Source organism: Cydia pomonella, chromosome 8 (assembly GCF_033807575.1).
Source record: "Cydia pomonella isolate Wapato2018A chromosome 8, ilCydPomo1, whole genome shotgun sequence".
Taxonomy (NCBI): Eukaryota; Metazoa; Arthropoda; class Insecta; order Lepidoptera; family Tortricidae; genus Cydia; species Cydia pomonella.
Window position 1 is genome coordinate 21,894,326 of NC_084710.1, and position 17,927 is coordinate 21,912,252.

A 17,927-nucleotide genomic window follows, 5' to 3' on the forward strand; every position below is an offset into this window, starting at 1 on the left:
ATATGAGGAAATAACTCAAAATTTGCTTCACTCTTGTGAAGTTTTGTGGATAAAATGATTTGATTTATTTATTTTCATAACTAAATTATAGTATAAATTATTCTTATGTTAATCTATAAGAATTTACATTATGATCGTCAATGATTTGTCGTGCAAACATATAATTATAAAATGTCAATAATAATTATCCAAAAAATAAAACAAATTCAAAATTACCATGAAATTAAAAACTAAGAAACAAAGGAAACAGAAAACTATCAAGAAATGATGGAATACATGTCAAACTATATATCTATTGGATATCTCATAATGATCGCCATTAAAACTAAGAGTAGTAATAATTAATAAGTCTAGAACAAAATATGTCATCTAAAATGTATTTCATACTAACTGTAATGTCAACCAGTTATTCATCCACTGAATATAATGGGTTTTTCAATAAAAAGTTCCTCAATTGACGTTCAAATGCTTCGTCAGGTATTTCAGTTCTTAATTATGTGGGTGTGTGTGGGTAAACGTTCGTAATAAGTTAGGCCTATTACTTACGGATTCTTACATGAAAGTGCCATGCGACGCGGCACTGTTCGCAGTCTTCCCGTCGATGTGATTTGTTTGCCCACGACTTCGATGCATTTCTCATAAGTATTTGAAGAATATCGAGAGCGCGTTAACGAGCTGGTTAAGTGAAAATACGTTTTTCAATTCTCTAGGCACCTACACTATATAAAATATTCATAGGACTTAAAAATACTTTTTTTACTGCGTTTTAATTATAATTCCCTATTTAAAATTTCCAGTACAACCGCCTCATCAACGACATGCTGGCGGTCTACAACAACGCCGAAATCTGCGCGTACAACGAGCCCTTCAAATGCGGACTACATCTCCAACCAGAACTGCAGCACATCATGTCACACTCGAGGGATTGGGACGAGCTGCAACATGTCTGGACAGAGTGGAGAAGAAACACTGGAAGGAGGATTAGAGATCTTTATGAACAGCTGGTTGAGCTGACGAATCAAGCTGCGAGACTTAACAGTAAGTTTATTTCAAAGACTCTTTAAATGTAGCATCTTCCATAGAACTGCAACACATCATGTCACACTCGAGGGATTGGGACGAGCTGCAACATGTCTGGACAGAGTGGAGAAGAAACACTGGAAGGAGGATTAGAGATCTTTATGAACAGCTGGTTGAGCTGACGAATCAAGCTGCGAGACTTAACAGTAAGTTTATTTCTGAAGTGCCTTTAAATGTAGCATCTTCATCTAGGGCGCCAACACATCATCTCACATTCAACTCTAGAGATTGACATATATGAGTTGTGACAGTTTTGAACAAAGTGGAATATAGGGAGCGTGCATGAACTGTAGGAGGCAGCACAGGAGCCGTCAGATTTTTGGCGCGAGGCGTAAATGTGAAGTTTATTGTTCCAATGTAGCCCACAAGATGGCAGAGCCAACTATGCACAAGAAAACACGTGACGTACTCGTATAAATGTTCATGTTTATGGTTCCGATTCAAGCCACAAGATGGCAAACCCTCCAATGCGCACGGTCCCTATTGGATGGAGAATCAGACATCTATCTACAAATAAAGTGAATTACCCATTCTCATCGTATTTTTCCGGAAACACTTATATAAATTGCAGTACAACTATGTGTACTGCGATTTATACCGGTAATAAATAACAGCAAAAGCCGCAAATTAAATTGATAATTAATAAGTACCAATTTTTATGGTATAATTACTAATTATACCATAAAAGCTTTTCGGTGAAGGAAAACATCGTGAGGAAACCGGACTATCCCAATAAGGCCTAGTTTACCCTCTAGGTTGGAAGGTCAGATGGCAGTCGCCTTCGTACAAACTAGTGCTTACGCCAATTCTTGGGATTAGTTGCCAAAGGGACCCCAGGCTCCTATGAGCCGTGGCAAAATGCCGGGACAAACGCGACGAGGAAGAAGACCATAAAAGATGTAAAAATACTGACATTGCGATCATGCATTTTGTTCAAATATTAGATGTCAAACCACTTAAGTATCCCTTTATTTATATTTCTGTGCTGAAAATCGCTAAGCTACAGCCAAAATTCTACAAGATTACCTATGTTTACTAGGCTCTCTAGGTAGGTATCTAATAATGAGCGTAAATACATCAGGAACACCCTAATGTTTTTGCCCAGTGCCAATGTAACGTTAGATGTAGAAGAGCCTATGTTAACTTATAGTGTTCATCTTAAGTATTGCGTTAAAGTTTCTTGTAGGCGTTTACGTTTAACATTAAAATATGATTTCCATTATTTTCCAGATTTTACTGATGCCTCGGCTTACTGGATGTTCCCTTACGAGTCCCAGAACATGAGACAGGAAGTCGATGAAGTTTGGGAACAGGTAAGATTATTAACATTTCTTTTACTAACAGAACAAATAATTGATGTGATACAAACAAAACAACATGCCCCTTTTTTCAATGTTGATGCATAATACTGAACAGTAGGTACAAATCACGGCTTTAATATCTAGGCTGTTTAGCCGACGTTCGCTCGAAATAGAAAATATCTGTTTTCATAAAATCGTACTCAAGAGCGAACCTCACGGTTTTCACCGCCCGGTACTCCGTCTGTGCGAAGTTTTGTAGCTACATGGCGATCATGGATACTACTTATTGAAGATGATTTGCTATCAGCTAGTGTAGCATGTCAATGTTTTTTAAACAGACAGAAGGAAGAAAATGCTAGTCTATTAACCGATCTAAGAAGTATATAATTTCCAATGAGCTGCAATGTTTTTATCCTGATTCCACTTAAATAGCAACACATCTATAGCAACTGTTAGGCTAAAACAAAACCTGTTCTTCTCAGCATGTATATATTAAGATATACAGAAAAGATTCTCTAGCTTTATTTCTGTTTTTTACATTAACCGCAAGTTTTATTACATTACCCGTGAAAAATATTAATTTAATAATTTAGTTGAAACAAAAATTGACATTTTCAGATCAAACCCCTTTACGAAGTCCTCCACGCCTACGTCCGCCGCCGCCTCCGCGAGGCATATGGCCCTGAACGAATCTCCCGTTCGGCTCCTATCCCAGCGCACATTCTTGGAGACATGTGGGGACAGAGCTGGGCTGGCATCGTTCCTTTCACACTACCTTACCCGGGAAAGAACCTCCTTGATGTTACAGCTGAGATGAACCAACAGGTACGTTGGCTCCGTGGAGCCTATGGCTTTGAAATCAGCTTCCGTTCGGCCTATTCCAGCACACTTTGTACTTGGAGACATGTGGGGACAGAATTGGGCTGGCATTATCCCTTACGGTCTCTCGCTCTCGTCGGTCAAACTACCTTAGCTAGAAAAGAAATTTCTTCATATTAGAGCTGAGATGAATCAACAGGTAGGTTCCAATCTCTGTTCTCGAAAATCGTATAAACAAACACAAAAAAAGCTGAGCTAATATACCTAGGTATGTATCCTGTCTACAATACCATTCCAGGGAAAGAACTCTGTACGGCCCCGAGCTCATCTCGCGCGCGGCCCCCATTCCTGCTTATATCTTATGATTAAATCAGAATTGTCGTGGTATCGTTCCTTTAACCACCTCCTTACCCTTACCATACCCGGAAAAGAACCTCCTTGATGTTACAGCTGAGATGAACCAAGAGGTAGGTTAGCTTCGTGAATCCTACGGCCGTTTGACTTCCATCCCAGCACACATACTTGGAGACATATGTGGGAACAGAGCTAGGTTGGCATCGTCCCTTCGACACTTCCGTACCCAGGAAAGAGTCCCCTTGACGTGACAGTTGTCATTTCTATCAACAAGTAGGATACATAGATAGATAGATTTTGATCATTCACTGTCACATTAAGTTAAATTTTAAACTTAATTACAAAATTATCATAAATTAAAATAAAATGTCAATGAATACCGTGAGGCTTACTCACCCACTGATGCTTATATTTGGCGATTTTATGTGTGTGTTCTCTTAGAAATCTCCAGAATCTATTTAGTATTCGCAGAGAAATTCAGAGCATTCCTCGCTCCATTATAATCTTCTTATACACTATTAAATGCATATTTCAATCAAATTTCAGGGCTACACTCCAATAACGATGTTCCAACTGGCCGAAGAGTTCTTCGTCTCCATGAACATGTCCGCCATGCCATCAGACTTCTGGCCCTTGAGCGTGATCGAGCAGCCCCCAGATCGTCACATTCACTGTCAGCCTTCTGCTTGGGACTTCTGCAACAGACACGATTATCGGTACGTAGATTAAACTTGCATTGAACCTGAGTCATTATATTTCTGTACTTTGACGTGATCGACCGTAACCTGATGCTATTTTTCAGTATACCGATATGACAACCGGTACGTTTATACATGTTGTGATGAAAATGTCCGCCATGATACCAGACTTCTGGCCCTTGAGCATGATTGAGCAGACCCCCGGACCGTCACATTCATTGTCAGCTAGTTGGTGACAATCTGACACAGATCGACCTAGCCCCAAACTAAGCAAATATATACGTATATAGATAAATACATATTAATATACATAGAATATAACACTAGCAGTTATGAGTTTTCCCTTTGAACTTAAATTATATTGTATATACGCTAATTCAGTGAACAGTGAACCTACTGTTAAAGTTGTATAAAATGTATTCATAAAAAGCGGCTAAGTGCGAGTCGGACTCGCCCATGAAGGGTTCCGTACCATTTATGACGTATTAAAAAAAACTACTTACTAGATCTCGTTCAAACGAATTTTCGGTAGAAGTTTGGATGGTAATGTACATCATATATTTTTTTTAGTTTTATCATTCTCTTATTTTTAGAAGTTACAGGGGGGGGGGGACACAGATTACCACTTTGGAAGTGTCTCTCGCGCTAACTATTCAGTAAATTTTGATTTTCAGTTCTAAGTATGGGGAACCCTCAAAATTTATTGTTTTCTTTTTTCTATTTTTGTGGGAAAATCTTAATGCGGTTCACAGAATACATCTAGTTACCAAGTTTCAACAGTATTTCTTATAGTTTCGGAAAAAAGTGGCTGTGACATAAACGGGCAGACAGACGGACATGGCGAATCCATAAGGGTTCCGTTTTTTGCCATTTGGCTACGGAACCCTAAAAACCAAGAAATGTATGAAAAACATCCGCGTTTAAGTTTTTTCAGATGCTTTACTTATTAAATTTAAACTGTCGTTAGTCATACTAATAATTGAGCTAAGTTTTACATAAGTATGTTAGTGTAACCTCACTAAGTATCTGACTTTCTATTACAGCATAAAAATGTGCACCCACGTGGACATGAAGGACCTGATCACCGCCCACCACGAGATGGCGCATATCCAGTACTTCCTGGCCTACAGGAACCAGCCGAAGGTGTTCAGAGACGGGGCTAACCCAGGTTAGTGGTATTATTTCATATTTTTATTCGCATACTCGTATGGCGCAAGTTAAGCAAGAAGGAAACATATCTGCCGAGTGAGGCTGTCAAGAGTCAAGATTGAGATGAAAGACGGACGTAAGCACAATATTAACAATGTCTGATGATTCTTTGTAGGTAAAAGCTAAAGTATTCACTCTCCATCGTACTCAAAATATAACCTCTCTTCTTCCTTGTCGTCTCCTCATGGCTGAGGGTGACGACTGTTGACACTCTTCACTAGTGCTCTCCAGTTTTTTGTCTCTGAAGTTATTCTGTCCGCCCAACGCATGGGCATTCGTCCATCCCTACGCTTCCTTGGCATGCCGACAGTGATCTCTAAACTCCCATAGCAAATGAATAAAAAATCTTCTTAATAGACTGGGCAGATGTTCGGTTCGAAGTTCGGATATGACCAGGAGGCTCTCAGCAAACAGTTGACTACACCAAGGCTGAAGGGGTCAAATTCCTTCGCACTATAGATCGATACAGATATAATACTCACTCTCCATCTTAATAGATCTGCAGATGCTCGGCGCAGACACGTTTATAAGGTCAGGAGGGTCACGTATCGAACAGTTGACTACACCAAGACTGAAGGGGTCAAATTCCTTTGCACTATAGATTGATACAGATGTAATACTCACTCTCCATCTTAATAGATCTGCAGATACTCGGCGCAGACACGTTTATATGGTCAGGAGGGTCACGTAGCGAACAGTTGACTACACCAAGGCTGAAGGGGTCAAATTCAAAATGGTCAAGAGTCAAGATTGAGATGAAAGACGGACGTAAGCACAATATTAACAATGTCTGCGAGAAATAACGTGCGCCAGTGCCTTTTTAACCTGCCCAGAACGGATATCTCCGGCCAAAAAAAGCCATATAAGTACATTTGTCAAGGTTTTGAGAAATAAACACCCCTCTATCTACCCTGGCCGGAGATCTCCGTTCAGTATTTTGTGCCCCGTATTTGTTACGTACGAAGATCTTTGATCCCAGTAGAAAAGCAGTTTTATTCAAATAAAAATAAAGCTGCTGTCCGACTGCAAATTTCCCGGTGCAAAAGAAAATTCGTCGTAACAAATCTGGGGTGGCCCGCGCGGGTGGGGAGCGGGAGACAAAGGGCAACAACAATTGGCCGGTAATCTCCGGTCTAGGCAGATAGAGGAGTGCTTTTTTGACAGCTTGGTAGACGACAGGTTAAACAACAGTAAACTATTTAGATACATGGTAAATACCTAACATATCAGGTATTTCAAATTTAAGTTATTACTCGCTATCGATATCTAAGACATCTTCACTCTTATTTGAATATTTTGACCCCTGAAAGCCATTCTTATAACCCCTATTAACATACGACGGAAATTACAAACGCAAAGAAAAATTGCCTGGATAATTTTCTCAGGCGTTGAGAGTTGAGTTTTACTTTACATGATTGGAACAAATTTATTTTTATTTAATTATGATTTATACCATATATGGCAATGGTAAGAGTTATGTTTTTATCGGTTGTGTGGGTACATCATTATATTATAACGAAACGAACACATTCAGATATATCTAGATGTAGATACCTAATAGGATATCTCGTGTAAAAGCATAAATTTGCGGTAGACCCTGTCCCCGTTGCCCAGCTTGCGTTGAGTTCTTCTCGTACCCGGCGTCTTATGGGGAAACCGAAAGATTTTAACAGTGTATTCCTGTAGGGCTATGATGGTCGGCTCTTTATCATTTGTCACTATGCCTTTCACGTTCTAACAAGTACGTAAGTGTGAAAGTGACAGACATAGCGACAGGTGATAAAAATGGAACCATGCTGTTTATCACATTTAGAGACTAAAATGTGATATTTACTTTTCTGGATTTCGCCTAGTATAAGAGTTAATACCAAAAAAAAAACATCTTATTGTAACTTCGTGCAAAATGCCTTTTTGATAGCGATGACGCGTAGTCTTAATATCCTTTTTGATAGATGTGAAAAAGTGACAAATAACCATTGCAAAAACTAGGTTTTACACAAAAAATCGTACAAATTCAGTTTCAGTGCCAGTTTCACCATTTTCAGTACCGTAAAAAATTTGAAAAAAAATTTTTTTTGGCGAATTTTATTTAAACTCGTGACATTTTTTTCCTTCTTTTGGCCTCAGAAGTGCATGGTTAAGATCTTTCGGGTTCCTCGTGTTACACCGTGTATAGCGATAAGAGCAAAACGCACTCTAAGTGTGACTGCCTCACTCGGAAAATAATAAAACAGACAATCAAACAACAACACATTTGAAGTAACAAGACCATCGCCATCATGACAACTGCCAAACCGTGTTCTGCCGCGTCATTACTGAGGTCGGTGTCGCACGAGCAGTATGTGACGAACAGGTCCCCGTTGCCCGCCTTGCGTTGGCAGTTCTTCTCGTTCGGGTCGTCTTCGATGTAGCCGCGTTGTTTTGTTTTACAGTAACACATCAATCGTTACGAAAATCACTAACTGCCACTGTCAAACCAATTGCTTGGTTGCATAAATCGGTGTAGCACGAGCAGTATGTACCTTGTTGCCTCCCTGTCATACTTAAGCACGAATTTACAAGTGCCATAGAGAGGCAACACGTCGAAAAAGGTTCGCGGTAGGCCCTCTGGTCCCCGTTGCTTGCGTTGAGTTCTTTTCGTATCCGCCGTCTTATATAGCGATAAGGGCAAAACGCTCTCTAAATGGGCCCACTAATTACCAGTTCGCCGGACGATATCGGCCTGTCAGTTATTCGCGATTGTCAGCTTTTGCGAATAACTGACAGGCCGATATCGTCCGGCGAACTGGTAATCAGTGGGCCCCTTAAGTGTGACTGTCTCACTCTGATAATATGATAAAACAGATAATCAAACAGCAATATATTTATTCAAACATTCAACACATTTGAAGTAACAAGACCATCGCCATCATGGCAACTGCCAAGCCGTGTTCCGCCGCGTGGTTACATAGGTCGGTGTCGCACGAGCAGTATGTGACGAACAGGTCCCCGTTGCCCGCCTTGCGTTGGCAGTTCTTCTCGTTCGGGTCGTCTTCAATGTAGCCGCGTTGTTTTGTTTTACAGTAACACACCAATCGCTACGAAAATCACTTTAACTGCCACTGTCAAACCAATTGCTTGGTTGCATAAATCGGTGTAGCACGAGCAGTACCTGGTTGCCTCCCTGTCATACTTACGTACGAATTTACAAGTTCGATAGAGAGGCAACACGTCGAACGAGGTTCGCGGTAGGCCCTCTGGTCCCCGTTGCTTGCGTCGAGTTCTTTTCGTATCCGCCGTCTTATATAGCGATAAGGGCAAAACGCTCTCTAAATGGGCCCACTAATTACCAGTTCGCCGGACGATATCGGCCTGTCAGTTATTCGCGATTGTCAGCTTTTGCGAATAACTGACAGGCCGATATCGTCCGGCGAACTGGTAATCAGTGGGCCCCTTAAGTGTGACTGTCTCACTCTGATAATATGATAAAACAGATAATCAAACAGCAACATATTTATTCAAACATTCAACACATTTGAAGTATTAACAAGACCATCGCCATCATGACAACTGCCAAGCCGTGTTTCGCCGCGTGGTTACAGAGGTCGGTGTCGCACGAGCAGTATGTGACGAACAGGTCCCCGTTGCCCGCCTTGCGTTGGCAGTTCTTCTCGTTCGGGTCGTCTTCGATGTAACCGCATTGGCGGACGACGCGGACTTTTCCGTATACTGTAACAAAAATGCAATTAGATGTTTAGAGCTGGACGAAATCCCTGCCAAAAATTTACTGGAGTAGTGGTCAGCGTTTGGACGTTTTCCTTCTTTAAATTTCATTTTCTTCTTATAGCTAAGTTAATTCAGGTCAATTGCAACAAAATTAATAACTGTAATCTATAAAGTTTCCGGCACTGTATTGTCAATATTAATTAAATGTAATATTTTTAAATGTATCTCTTCTGTAATGACTGTTTGTGCCAAAATAACGAGAAAAGAAATACAGATATATATATATATATATATATATATATATATATATATATATATATATATACAGCGTGTATTTTTAATACGACCACATAATCAAAGGCTAATTAGTTTACGCTGTAATGAACACACTTTCATAGCTTTTATAGAAAATGGTCGATTTTTAATTTTCCATATAAAATAAATCAGCAAGCAATGTATCACTACATTATTTTAATTCAAAACGTCGCAAGTAATGACGCGACGTCACAACTGTCACAAGTGACCATGATGTACGATATACATTACCGCTCAAAAAATTTTCAAAAATTATTTACGCTCTGGTAGTTAAGACTAAATAAAAAAAACCATTCAGAATTGTTTTATATCACTAAAACCTACGTCTAGTTTAAGGTTATGGTTCTATCAAAGGTATTATACTATGAAATTACTCCCAGTAATAAGTTTGAGATTTGAGAAAAGTGACCTAGACCCCCTGGGTCACAGTGGCATCCGTCGAAATACCTCGTCTGGAGTATAGGATAGGACCTTCATTCTCGATAGATCCAACCAGTAGATCCAAGATGGATCTAGTGAGAAATTTTTTATTCGTTAGATCCAACTTCCGGCCGATGGATCTAACGAGAACTTTTTTAGTAATAGATCCAGTTTAAATGACAAATGGATCTAGTGGATCTAGATCTCTTAGCGAGCAGTTGGTCACATGAGTAAAAATATTCGGAACAAAACATTATATGTAGACAAATAATTATTGAGTGTAATAGAATTATCGCATTGGGTTCAGCCTGTAATGATAATTGTATGTGTGGAAATAAAATAAATAAATAAAAATAAAGTCTAAGAAATAATCGTGCACTGAAGTAGACGGCGCTATGGGCGCCATACATGTTTCGTGGTAAAGGAATTGCCAAACGTCAACTTTTTATAAACGGATCAAAATTCTTTTCGTTATTTCGTTTTTGTCCCCAAATATTGTAACGGAGTGTAGCTTTTTGTATGAGATGAAATTTAGTTTTTAATATTTCTCATGGTAAATGTAATCTGCGGCTAAATAGACATAACACAGCACTCGTATTTTTTATTCATGTGATAAAATACAGAAATACAAGCGTGACAGAGTGGTCCAAAACAAGACAACGAATAGAATTTCTATACCCAACCACAGTCATCGCATAATGTCCTTACCGAGCCGTGCAGTACCAACCGAATTAGTATTTGAATTTATTCATACAAACTATGATTATTTGTAGGTAAAAGCTAAAGTATTCACTCTCCATCGTAGTCCCGAGACATCCCGGCGTCAATCCAGGGATATGACAAACAAAATATAACCTCTCTTCTTCCTTGTCGTATCCTCAGGGCTGAGGGACGTGACGACTGTGGACACTCTTCACCAGTGCTCTGCAAGCCGCTCTATGTAGGGCCCGGTGCATGCTAGCCTGAAATGTGTTTTTTTTTTGTTTCTGAAGTTATTCTGTCCGCCCAACGCATGGCCATACATCCATCCCTACGCTTCCTTTGCATGCCGCCAGTGATCACCTCTAAACTCCCATAACAAATGAATAAAAAATCTTCTTAATAGACTGGGCAGATGATCAGGAGGCTCTCAGCAAACAGTTGACTACACCAAGGCTGAAGGTGTGAAATTCCTTCGCAATCTTCGCATCTTAATAGATCTGCAGATGCTCGGCTCAGACACGTTTATATGGTCAGGAAGGTCACGTAGCAAACAGTTGAACACACCAAGATTGAAGGGGTCAAATTCTTTCGCACTATAGATTGATACAGATGTAATACTCACTCTCCATCTTAATAGATCTGCAGATGCTCGGCTTAGACACGTTTATATGGTCAGGAGGGTCGATCAGCGAACAGTTGACCATTCCTAGGCTGAAGGGGTCTAATTCCCTCACACTATAGATCGATACAGATATAATACTCACTCTCCATCTTAATAGATCTGCAGATGCTCGGCTCAGACACATTTATATGGTCAGGAGGGTCACGTAGCGAACAGTTGACCACACCGAGGCTAAAAGGGTCGAACTCTTCCCCGCATCGTGGGTCAAATGCGCTGTTGCAGTCGTAGCAGAAGATGGCAGATGCTGGAAATATAAAAAAAACGTAACGTAACGTAAAAAAAGCTTGTATCGTAAACCGGGGTTACTTTGATCAATTTTAAGGTTGTATGGTGCCACCATTTTTGTACGATCCAAATATACATAAAAATATGAATTTAATTAATATATTGGGTGCAGTTGAAAAAATGCATAGTGGTGCAATACTTTTGCACGCGAGTGTACGTAACGTTTGTAGCCTTCAGTCATTCTAAATATAAAACTTTCGTTCCAATCCCATTATCGCGTGGGTGAATTACTATTTATAAACTTGATAAAAATTTGCGAATATTTTATAAAAAATCGGCCTAGAGGTCATAGGTGTAGGATTCCGTAGTTACCATTCTGTCAGAATAGGCTAAATTAGTAACTTAGTAGGTAGGTATTATATACATATATTACAAGCATAATGGAGTACCTTCGCAGTACTTTGTACGTATTTTTACTAAGACGAGAAAACTTTTGCAATAACTCAAAGACGGCTAGACCGATCATGTTAACTATAGTTTTCATTGAAATTATTTATTAAGCTTTTGTTTTGCGATTTTTTTTGATATTTTTTGACCCATCAGTGAGAAATTATTGGTTATAAAAACTCATTGCTAACGCTAATTAGTAGTAAGTACGCCTTTTGACTAATTTAAACCGAACTTAGGTCGATTTTAGCGTTACGAACAGATTATAATATGTAACACTAGACTAGTGTATATTGGAGCCAAGTTCAACCGCGCATGTCGATATTCCGAGACCGCGTAAGGCTTCATTCGGGTCACACTCTGCACAGTGGCCTGATATCGATTACGTGGGAATTTTTGATTCAACGCGTTAATATATCACCATATTCCCGGGGGCTTTTGGGTGCCAAAGACTAGGAAGCGTGCATGAGCTGTAGGAGGCAGCACAGGAGCCGTCAGATTTTTGGCGCGAGGCGTAAATGTGATGTTTATTGTTCCGACGTAGCCAACAAGATGGCAAAACCTACTATGCACAAGAAAACACGTGACGTATAAATGTACATGTTTATGGTTCCGAATCAGGCCACAAGATGGCAGACCCTCCAACGCGCACGGTCCCTATAAGTAAAAACTAAAAACAAACATTGTTTGAACATTATTAGCCAAACCAAGTCAAACCAAGTAAAAGTTGGCATCGATTTAGATATTTAGATATGTATGTAGTCCAGACGGTGAACGTGTTATTTTAAACGTTAAACTTTTATGAAATTATGACGTTTTACTTACCACTTGCACCGGCTATGAAAATCGTTGTCAAGTTATCTTGGTCTGACTCTACTACCTATTTTTAATTCATAGTTTGGTAACTCTAAAATAAAGAGCAAATGACAAGGGTCGTCATGGAAATCGAAGAACCTAAAAGACGTCCAGGTCGCCGTCCGACGACCTGGATGGGAACCATTTCCAAGGACGTGAAGACGACGGATTTAAAACCCGAAATTGCACAAAAACGCCCAGAATGGCGTCTTAGGACTAGGAGGGCCGACCCCAAGAGACATGGGAAATAGGCTCGGGAGAAGTAGAAGAAGTTTGGTAACTACTTTAATAAACAAAATAAAAGTTACAAAAAAATATTTCCGCACCCAAAACCCTTGCATATCACCTCAACGTTTTCCTTTTAAGTGGTTAACACATTTACTGCAGCATTGGGTCGATTTGACCCCATACGTTTATGCTCTTAGTTTAACTAATGGCCCGCAGCGAAACCACTTTATTAAGCTATTACCATAAAAACTACGTTGAAATAAAATAAGTTACGATCCTTCAATTCAATCTGGTTGACGTAACTGGTGACCGACGAGCTGGCGGCTTCCTCGCACAAATCATCAGTAAATATTGAGATACAACGAGGACATGCCACCAGCACCCTTGGTACAATGCCTCAAGACCCTTTTTTGAATTTAAATAAGCTAGCTATATAGTAATCCTCTGTATACGACGAAACGTGCCGAGAAAAGATAGGCACTGCCTTGTGCCCTTTCTTTCAATGGATTTTGGAAATCCATTATTTATATTGTTATTGTCAATAAAGGTTTTCTATATTATACCGATGTGATGTTTGATTCCGTTATTCGAATTTATACACTGGCTGGATTTTCAGGCGCATTAACTTCTGGATATGTTAACTATTCTCAATTAATTTTGCTTATTTGTATCCCTAATTTATAGGTGTACTTAGAGATAACTTTCAAGAGAAAAGTGAAACTAAAAGTGTGTCAAATACCTTTAGTTTCACCAAAAACTTCATTACGTTTCTGTTTTAAGAAAAAAGCAATGATAGCTGACTAGACTTAAAAGTTCTAAGAGACAATCAACGAAACAAAATCGGTACCTACTGCCAAAGATAATTTATTGTAATAGAGAGGCAAAGTCTAAGTAAAAAACGTGCCCCTTAGTTTGACATCCAAAAGAGATGGCGCTGTACTGCGCCATATGTTTTGCGGTCACTGAATTGTCAAATGTCAACTATTGACAATCAGCGTTACCCCAAAATGTATGGAGTTGTACAGCGTCATCTCGTTTACCTGTCAAATTCGAAGCACGAAATAGGGTTGTTTCCATCTACAAATCTTGGGGCAGAATTGTATCCTAATAAATTCTTTTGGATTATAAGAGCATGTTCTACTTTTAGGGGACCTGTACCCCTAGTGTAATTTTAGTCGATAGCGAAACGTGACGTACGCGTTTGCGTTAAGTCTCATTTTGTATGGGTTTTTGAACAGCGCGCCAAGCGGGACGTTTTGGAAAGACAAAAATCTCATACAAAATGACACTTAACGCAAACGCGTACGTCACGTTTCGCTGTTGAAAATATTTACACTAGGGGTATAATGACCAAATTTTTGTAAATATTGAATTTAAAATATCTTTTGGCACACGTCACGTGACCAAACTCGAAACGTCATTGAAGATTCTGATCACAGTCACAACTCTCGGATTGACACTGTTGACAGTTAGGCGATAAACAACAAATGACAAATGTCAGTTGACAGTTCGTATCTTCTACGTGCGTATGTAGTTATGTGTCAAATCGTAAACTGTGACGTCACACAATTTTCAAAGAGCGTTTTGAGCGCGAAAGCATCTGTCAAAATATATTTTGTTAATTTAACATATTTAAAGCCGTTTTTAGTATAAAAGTTGAATTTTAGGGCAACTTTTAGTTAATATAGAACGTAATACGAGCGTTTCAAAAAATTGGAAACAACTCTATTGTCTCAGTATATACACATCTTATTCAATCAATGTATATTTGCTACAGTCGAAGCAGCATTCATTTTTACGTGAAGTGGCATAATCCAACATAAATATGCTACAGTTATAATTCTGACAGGATGTCAAGGTAAGAACAAATTTACGCCGCAACACGGCCTTCACGCATTGTTATATATAGGCCTTTGGCATTTTACGCATAATAACTCATTTCACACTTTCATTTGGTCATAGATCTTTGTATTTATTCTACATACTTGCACTACCAGTTTCTCATTAATAATCTGCAGTTGAAAACGAATAGTTATTGCACTACTTTACACGATTGATCAATTAAACTTGTTTCCCTTTTTGAGGTCTCAATGTACTATTTACTATTTTATTTGTGAAATTTTGCATTTTATTCGGTACTAGACTATCTATAGCTACATATACTAGTTATACAGTCTGATGAAATTTAAATCATTTTAAATTGGAAAAGTCTTTTTTTATGGTAGAGGAGGCAAACGAGCAGACGGATCACCTTATGGTAAGCGATTACCGCCGCCCATGGACACCTGCAACACCAGAGGGGTTGTAAGTACGTTGCCGGCATTTATGATGGGAGTACGCTCTCTTCTTGAAGGTTTGAAGATCGTATCGGTCCGGAAATACCGTAGGCGACAGTTCATTCCACAGTTTAGCTGCGCGAGGAAGAAAGTTGGAGAAACGCACAGTTGAGGACTGCCAACCATCTAAGTGGTGAGGATGGAAATGTCGCCTAAGGCGATGGCGAAAAGAAGCGGCAGGGATTAATCCGAACAATTCCTCGGAGCACAGTGTTTCATTTGTTTTGTATCGTTAAATTTTTTCAAACAAACAAAATCAACTCTATTTCCTCTACTACACTTTAATTATAAATTTCACTTACAAATTTTAGAATTTTCATTTGTAGATATGGCTGGGTCTTAGTAGGAAAAGGGTTTAAGGGTATAGTTTAATAGGTATGTGAACAATTAAGTGGTACAGGATTATTATTCTTTTCTCGAAGATTAGCACTGTGACGTTCCGTGTAAGTCGTAGTTTAAAACTTTAAACGTCGATCTTTCGTTGTCCAAGTGCTGCAGTGAGCGTGTTAATAGCTTATAATAATAAATTTGAATTTCGAAAATTGCTATGGCAAAATAAACTCATATTTTAAACACCCATCAACTCATAAAATCACTTACCAAACTGAACACAGTTGACGAAAACCACCAAAATGACCGCGACACTAAACACGGACGCCATCGCTACCCACCCCACTGCTAGTAGACACCGGTTTGAATTAGGGCGACGGAGCTAACTCAATTAGTGAACACAATATTGTCTTCGGATACCGCGATAGTTACTCCTGAAATATAACTATAGAAACGGATCATTTCGCGTCTCCCGTTGTCAAGAGAGATATGGGTACTGTGAATGTCATCTCGCTTTTTATGGTAGGGCACAGCACAGCGGATGTCATTCCAGATCTAGAGCAGAGCCCAACTGGGGAAGTACCTCCACCTTACAGAAATCCGCAGCTACTTAAATAACACTAGACCCTACTCATATAGTTGTGTTTCTGCCGGTGAGTATGGTTGTAAGAGCTCAACGGGGGTTCGTGGTGTTTGGGTCGGCAACACGCCTGCAACTCCTCTCGAGTTGCAGGCTACGTAGGCTACGGATACTGCTTACCATCAGGCGGGCTGTATGCTTGTTTGCCACCGACAAATTATTAAAAAAAGTACGAACATTGTAAAGAATTCGAAACGTCGGGATGTATTTTAAATTAATTTTTCACGGTATAATCCGTTAACACAGTTTTATTTCTTAATGAGTAATCTTAGAAACATAAGCGCTATTTCCTTCTCTCAAAACCTCCATAGCCCGAAATACTTGATTTTATTAAGACCTGTACTATTTTACCTTACTCGAAAAATTAAATCATCTCTATAAGTCAAAAAAAAAATTGTTTTATTACCCCTGCTATAATTGAAAATGAGAAAGATCAGTATTTCGGTATTAGGTATTGCTGGAGAGACGAAGTGCAAAAAGACGTTAGCGAACTTGGCGCCGTCGACTGGACAGAAACGGTTTTGGACAGAGAAGCATAGCGGTCTTTGGTGTCGGAGGCCATGATCCACTTCGGGTCGCCGCAGCTGGGTCGTCAAAAAAGTCATGCCGATACCAAAATTTTTAACTAAATTGGAAAATTTCAATGTCCGGTATGGCGCGTGAAGTGCGTTCAAGGTCACTTTGTCGGCCCAGACCATCGATGTTGTACGAAAATCTATTGCCGGCGCCTCACTCTCAAGCGCGAGGAACGCAGTATTTCGCAGCCTAAATAAACGTAAAAATAATATTTCTACGTCTATTTTGAGAAAAATCAATAAATTTTTATTTATCTATAACAAATGCCTTCACGCCGGCGGTGACAGGCATAGTAATAGGCGTTAAAAATGCAACCATACTGCCACCTGAGTGCCACTGCTGGTTATGATTATGATACCTTGACGATCGTCTTGGTGATTGGCAATAATATAGTTTATATAGCGTCTTAGTTTTTCTCTCTTTTTAGAGTTTAGTTCTCTCCTCTATTCTCCCACCTGTTATCTCTTACTTCTATCACTTTCTCTCTCTACTTGGCAGTGACCACTGACCCCACTCACACCAAAATCTGTAACTGGCCCAAAGCGCGGCCAAACAGTAAAGTCATAGTCAAAAAAAGAACTTGGTGATTGGGGCGCATCTCACTCACGAAGTCACGACTCACTTCATTTCGTATGCACCAGATAGCGTGACCGATCTTTAAAGCTGAATCAGGCTCTCTATCTCTTAATTAAAAACTGATTGATAGAAATTAGATCACGAAAGAGAAATAGCGTTAAGAGGGAAGTATACCATGTGATTAGGGATGAAAATTCCGGAGAAAATCAAATGTTTTTTCGGGAATTTTACCAATTTCTTTTTTTTTGTTTTTATCCTGTTTTATTCAGAAAAATTAATTACGTCATACACAATGCCACTGATGAGTAATGACAGTGTCAAATATATAAAATGCCAGACACTAACACCTTAGACGTGCAACCTTAACCTTCCTGTTTAAATTCCCAATTAAATTCATATGTAACAATACCGAAGTTCAAAAAACTTGTT

The 17,927-nt window shown here is 39.3% G+C and overlaps 2 protein-coding genes across 2 annotated transcripts in view; one reads left to right on the forward strand and one right to left on the reverse strand.

Moving 5' to 3' along the window:
- The window catches only part of LOC133520849 (angiotensin-converting enzyme), a 63,296-nt gene that overhangs the window by 26,108 nt on the left and 19,261 nt on the right, over positions 1-17,927 (forward strand). Inside the window, exons 3-7 of the mRNA XM_061855535.1 lie at positions 798-1,038; positions 2,311-2,393; positions 3,000-3,206; positions 4,101-4,270; positions 5,296-5,420. Coding sequence (XP_061711519.1) covers positions 798-1,038; positions 2,311-2,393; positions 3,000-3,206; positions 4,101-4,270; positions 5,296-5,420 — 826 coding nt within the window. The remainder of the gene's footprint in view (positions 1-797; positions 1,039-2,310; positions 2,394-2,999; positions 3,207-4,100; positions 4,271-5,295; positions 5,421-17,927) is intronic.
- LOC133520823 (uncharacterized) lies at positions 8,939-16,107 on the reverse strand. The gene is made up of 3 exons (XM_061855502.1): positions 15,977-16,107; positions 11,368-11,529; positions 8,939-9,169 (listed from the first exon to the last, which is right to left on the reverse strand). The coding sequence occupies exons 1-3, from the start codon at positions 16,035-16,037 to the stop codon at positions 8,967-8,969; spliced, it is 426 nt and encodes a 141-aa protein (XP_061711486.1). The 5' UTR covers positions 16,038-16,107; the 3' UTR covers positions 8,939-8,966.

Coding starts and splice junctions, on each gene's coding strand:
- LOC133520823 (XM_061855502.1), bottom strand. CDS start 16,037: ATGGCGTCCGTGTTTAGTGTCGCGGTCATTTTGGTGGTTTTCGTCAAC. Junction 11,530..15,976: donor CGTCAACTGTGTTCAGTTTG/GTAAGTGATTTT, acceptor TTATATTTCCAG/CATCTGCCATCTTCTGCTAC. Junction 9,170..11,367: donor CAGATCTATTAAGATGGAGA/GTGAGTATTATA, acceptor TTTTTGTTACAG/TATACGGAAAAGTCCGCGTC.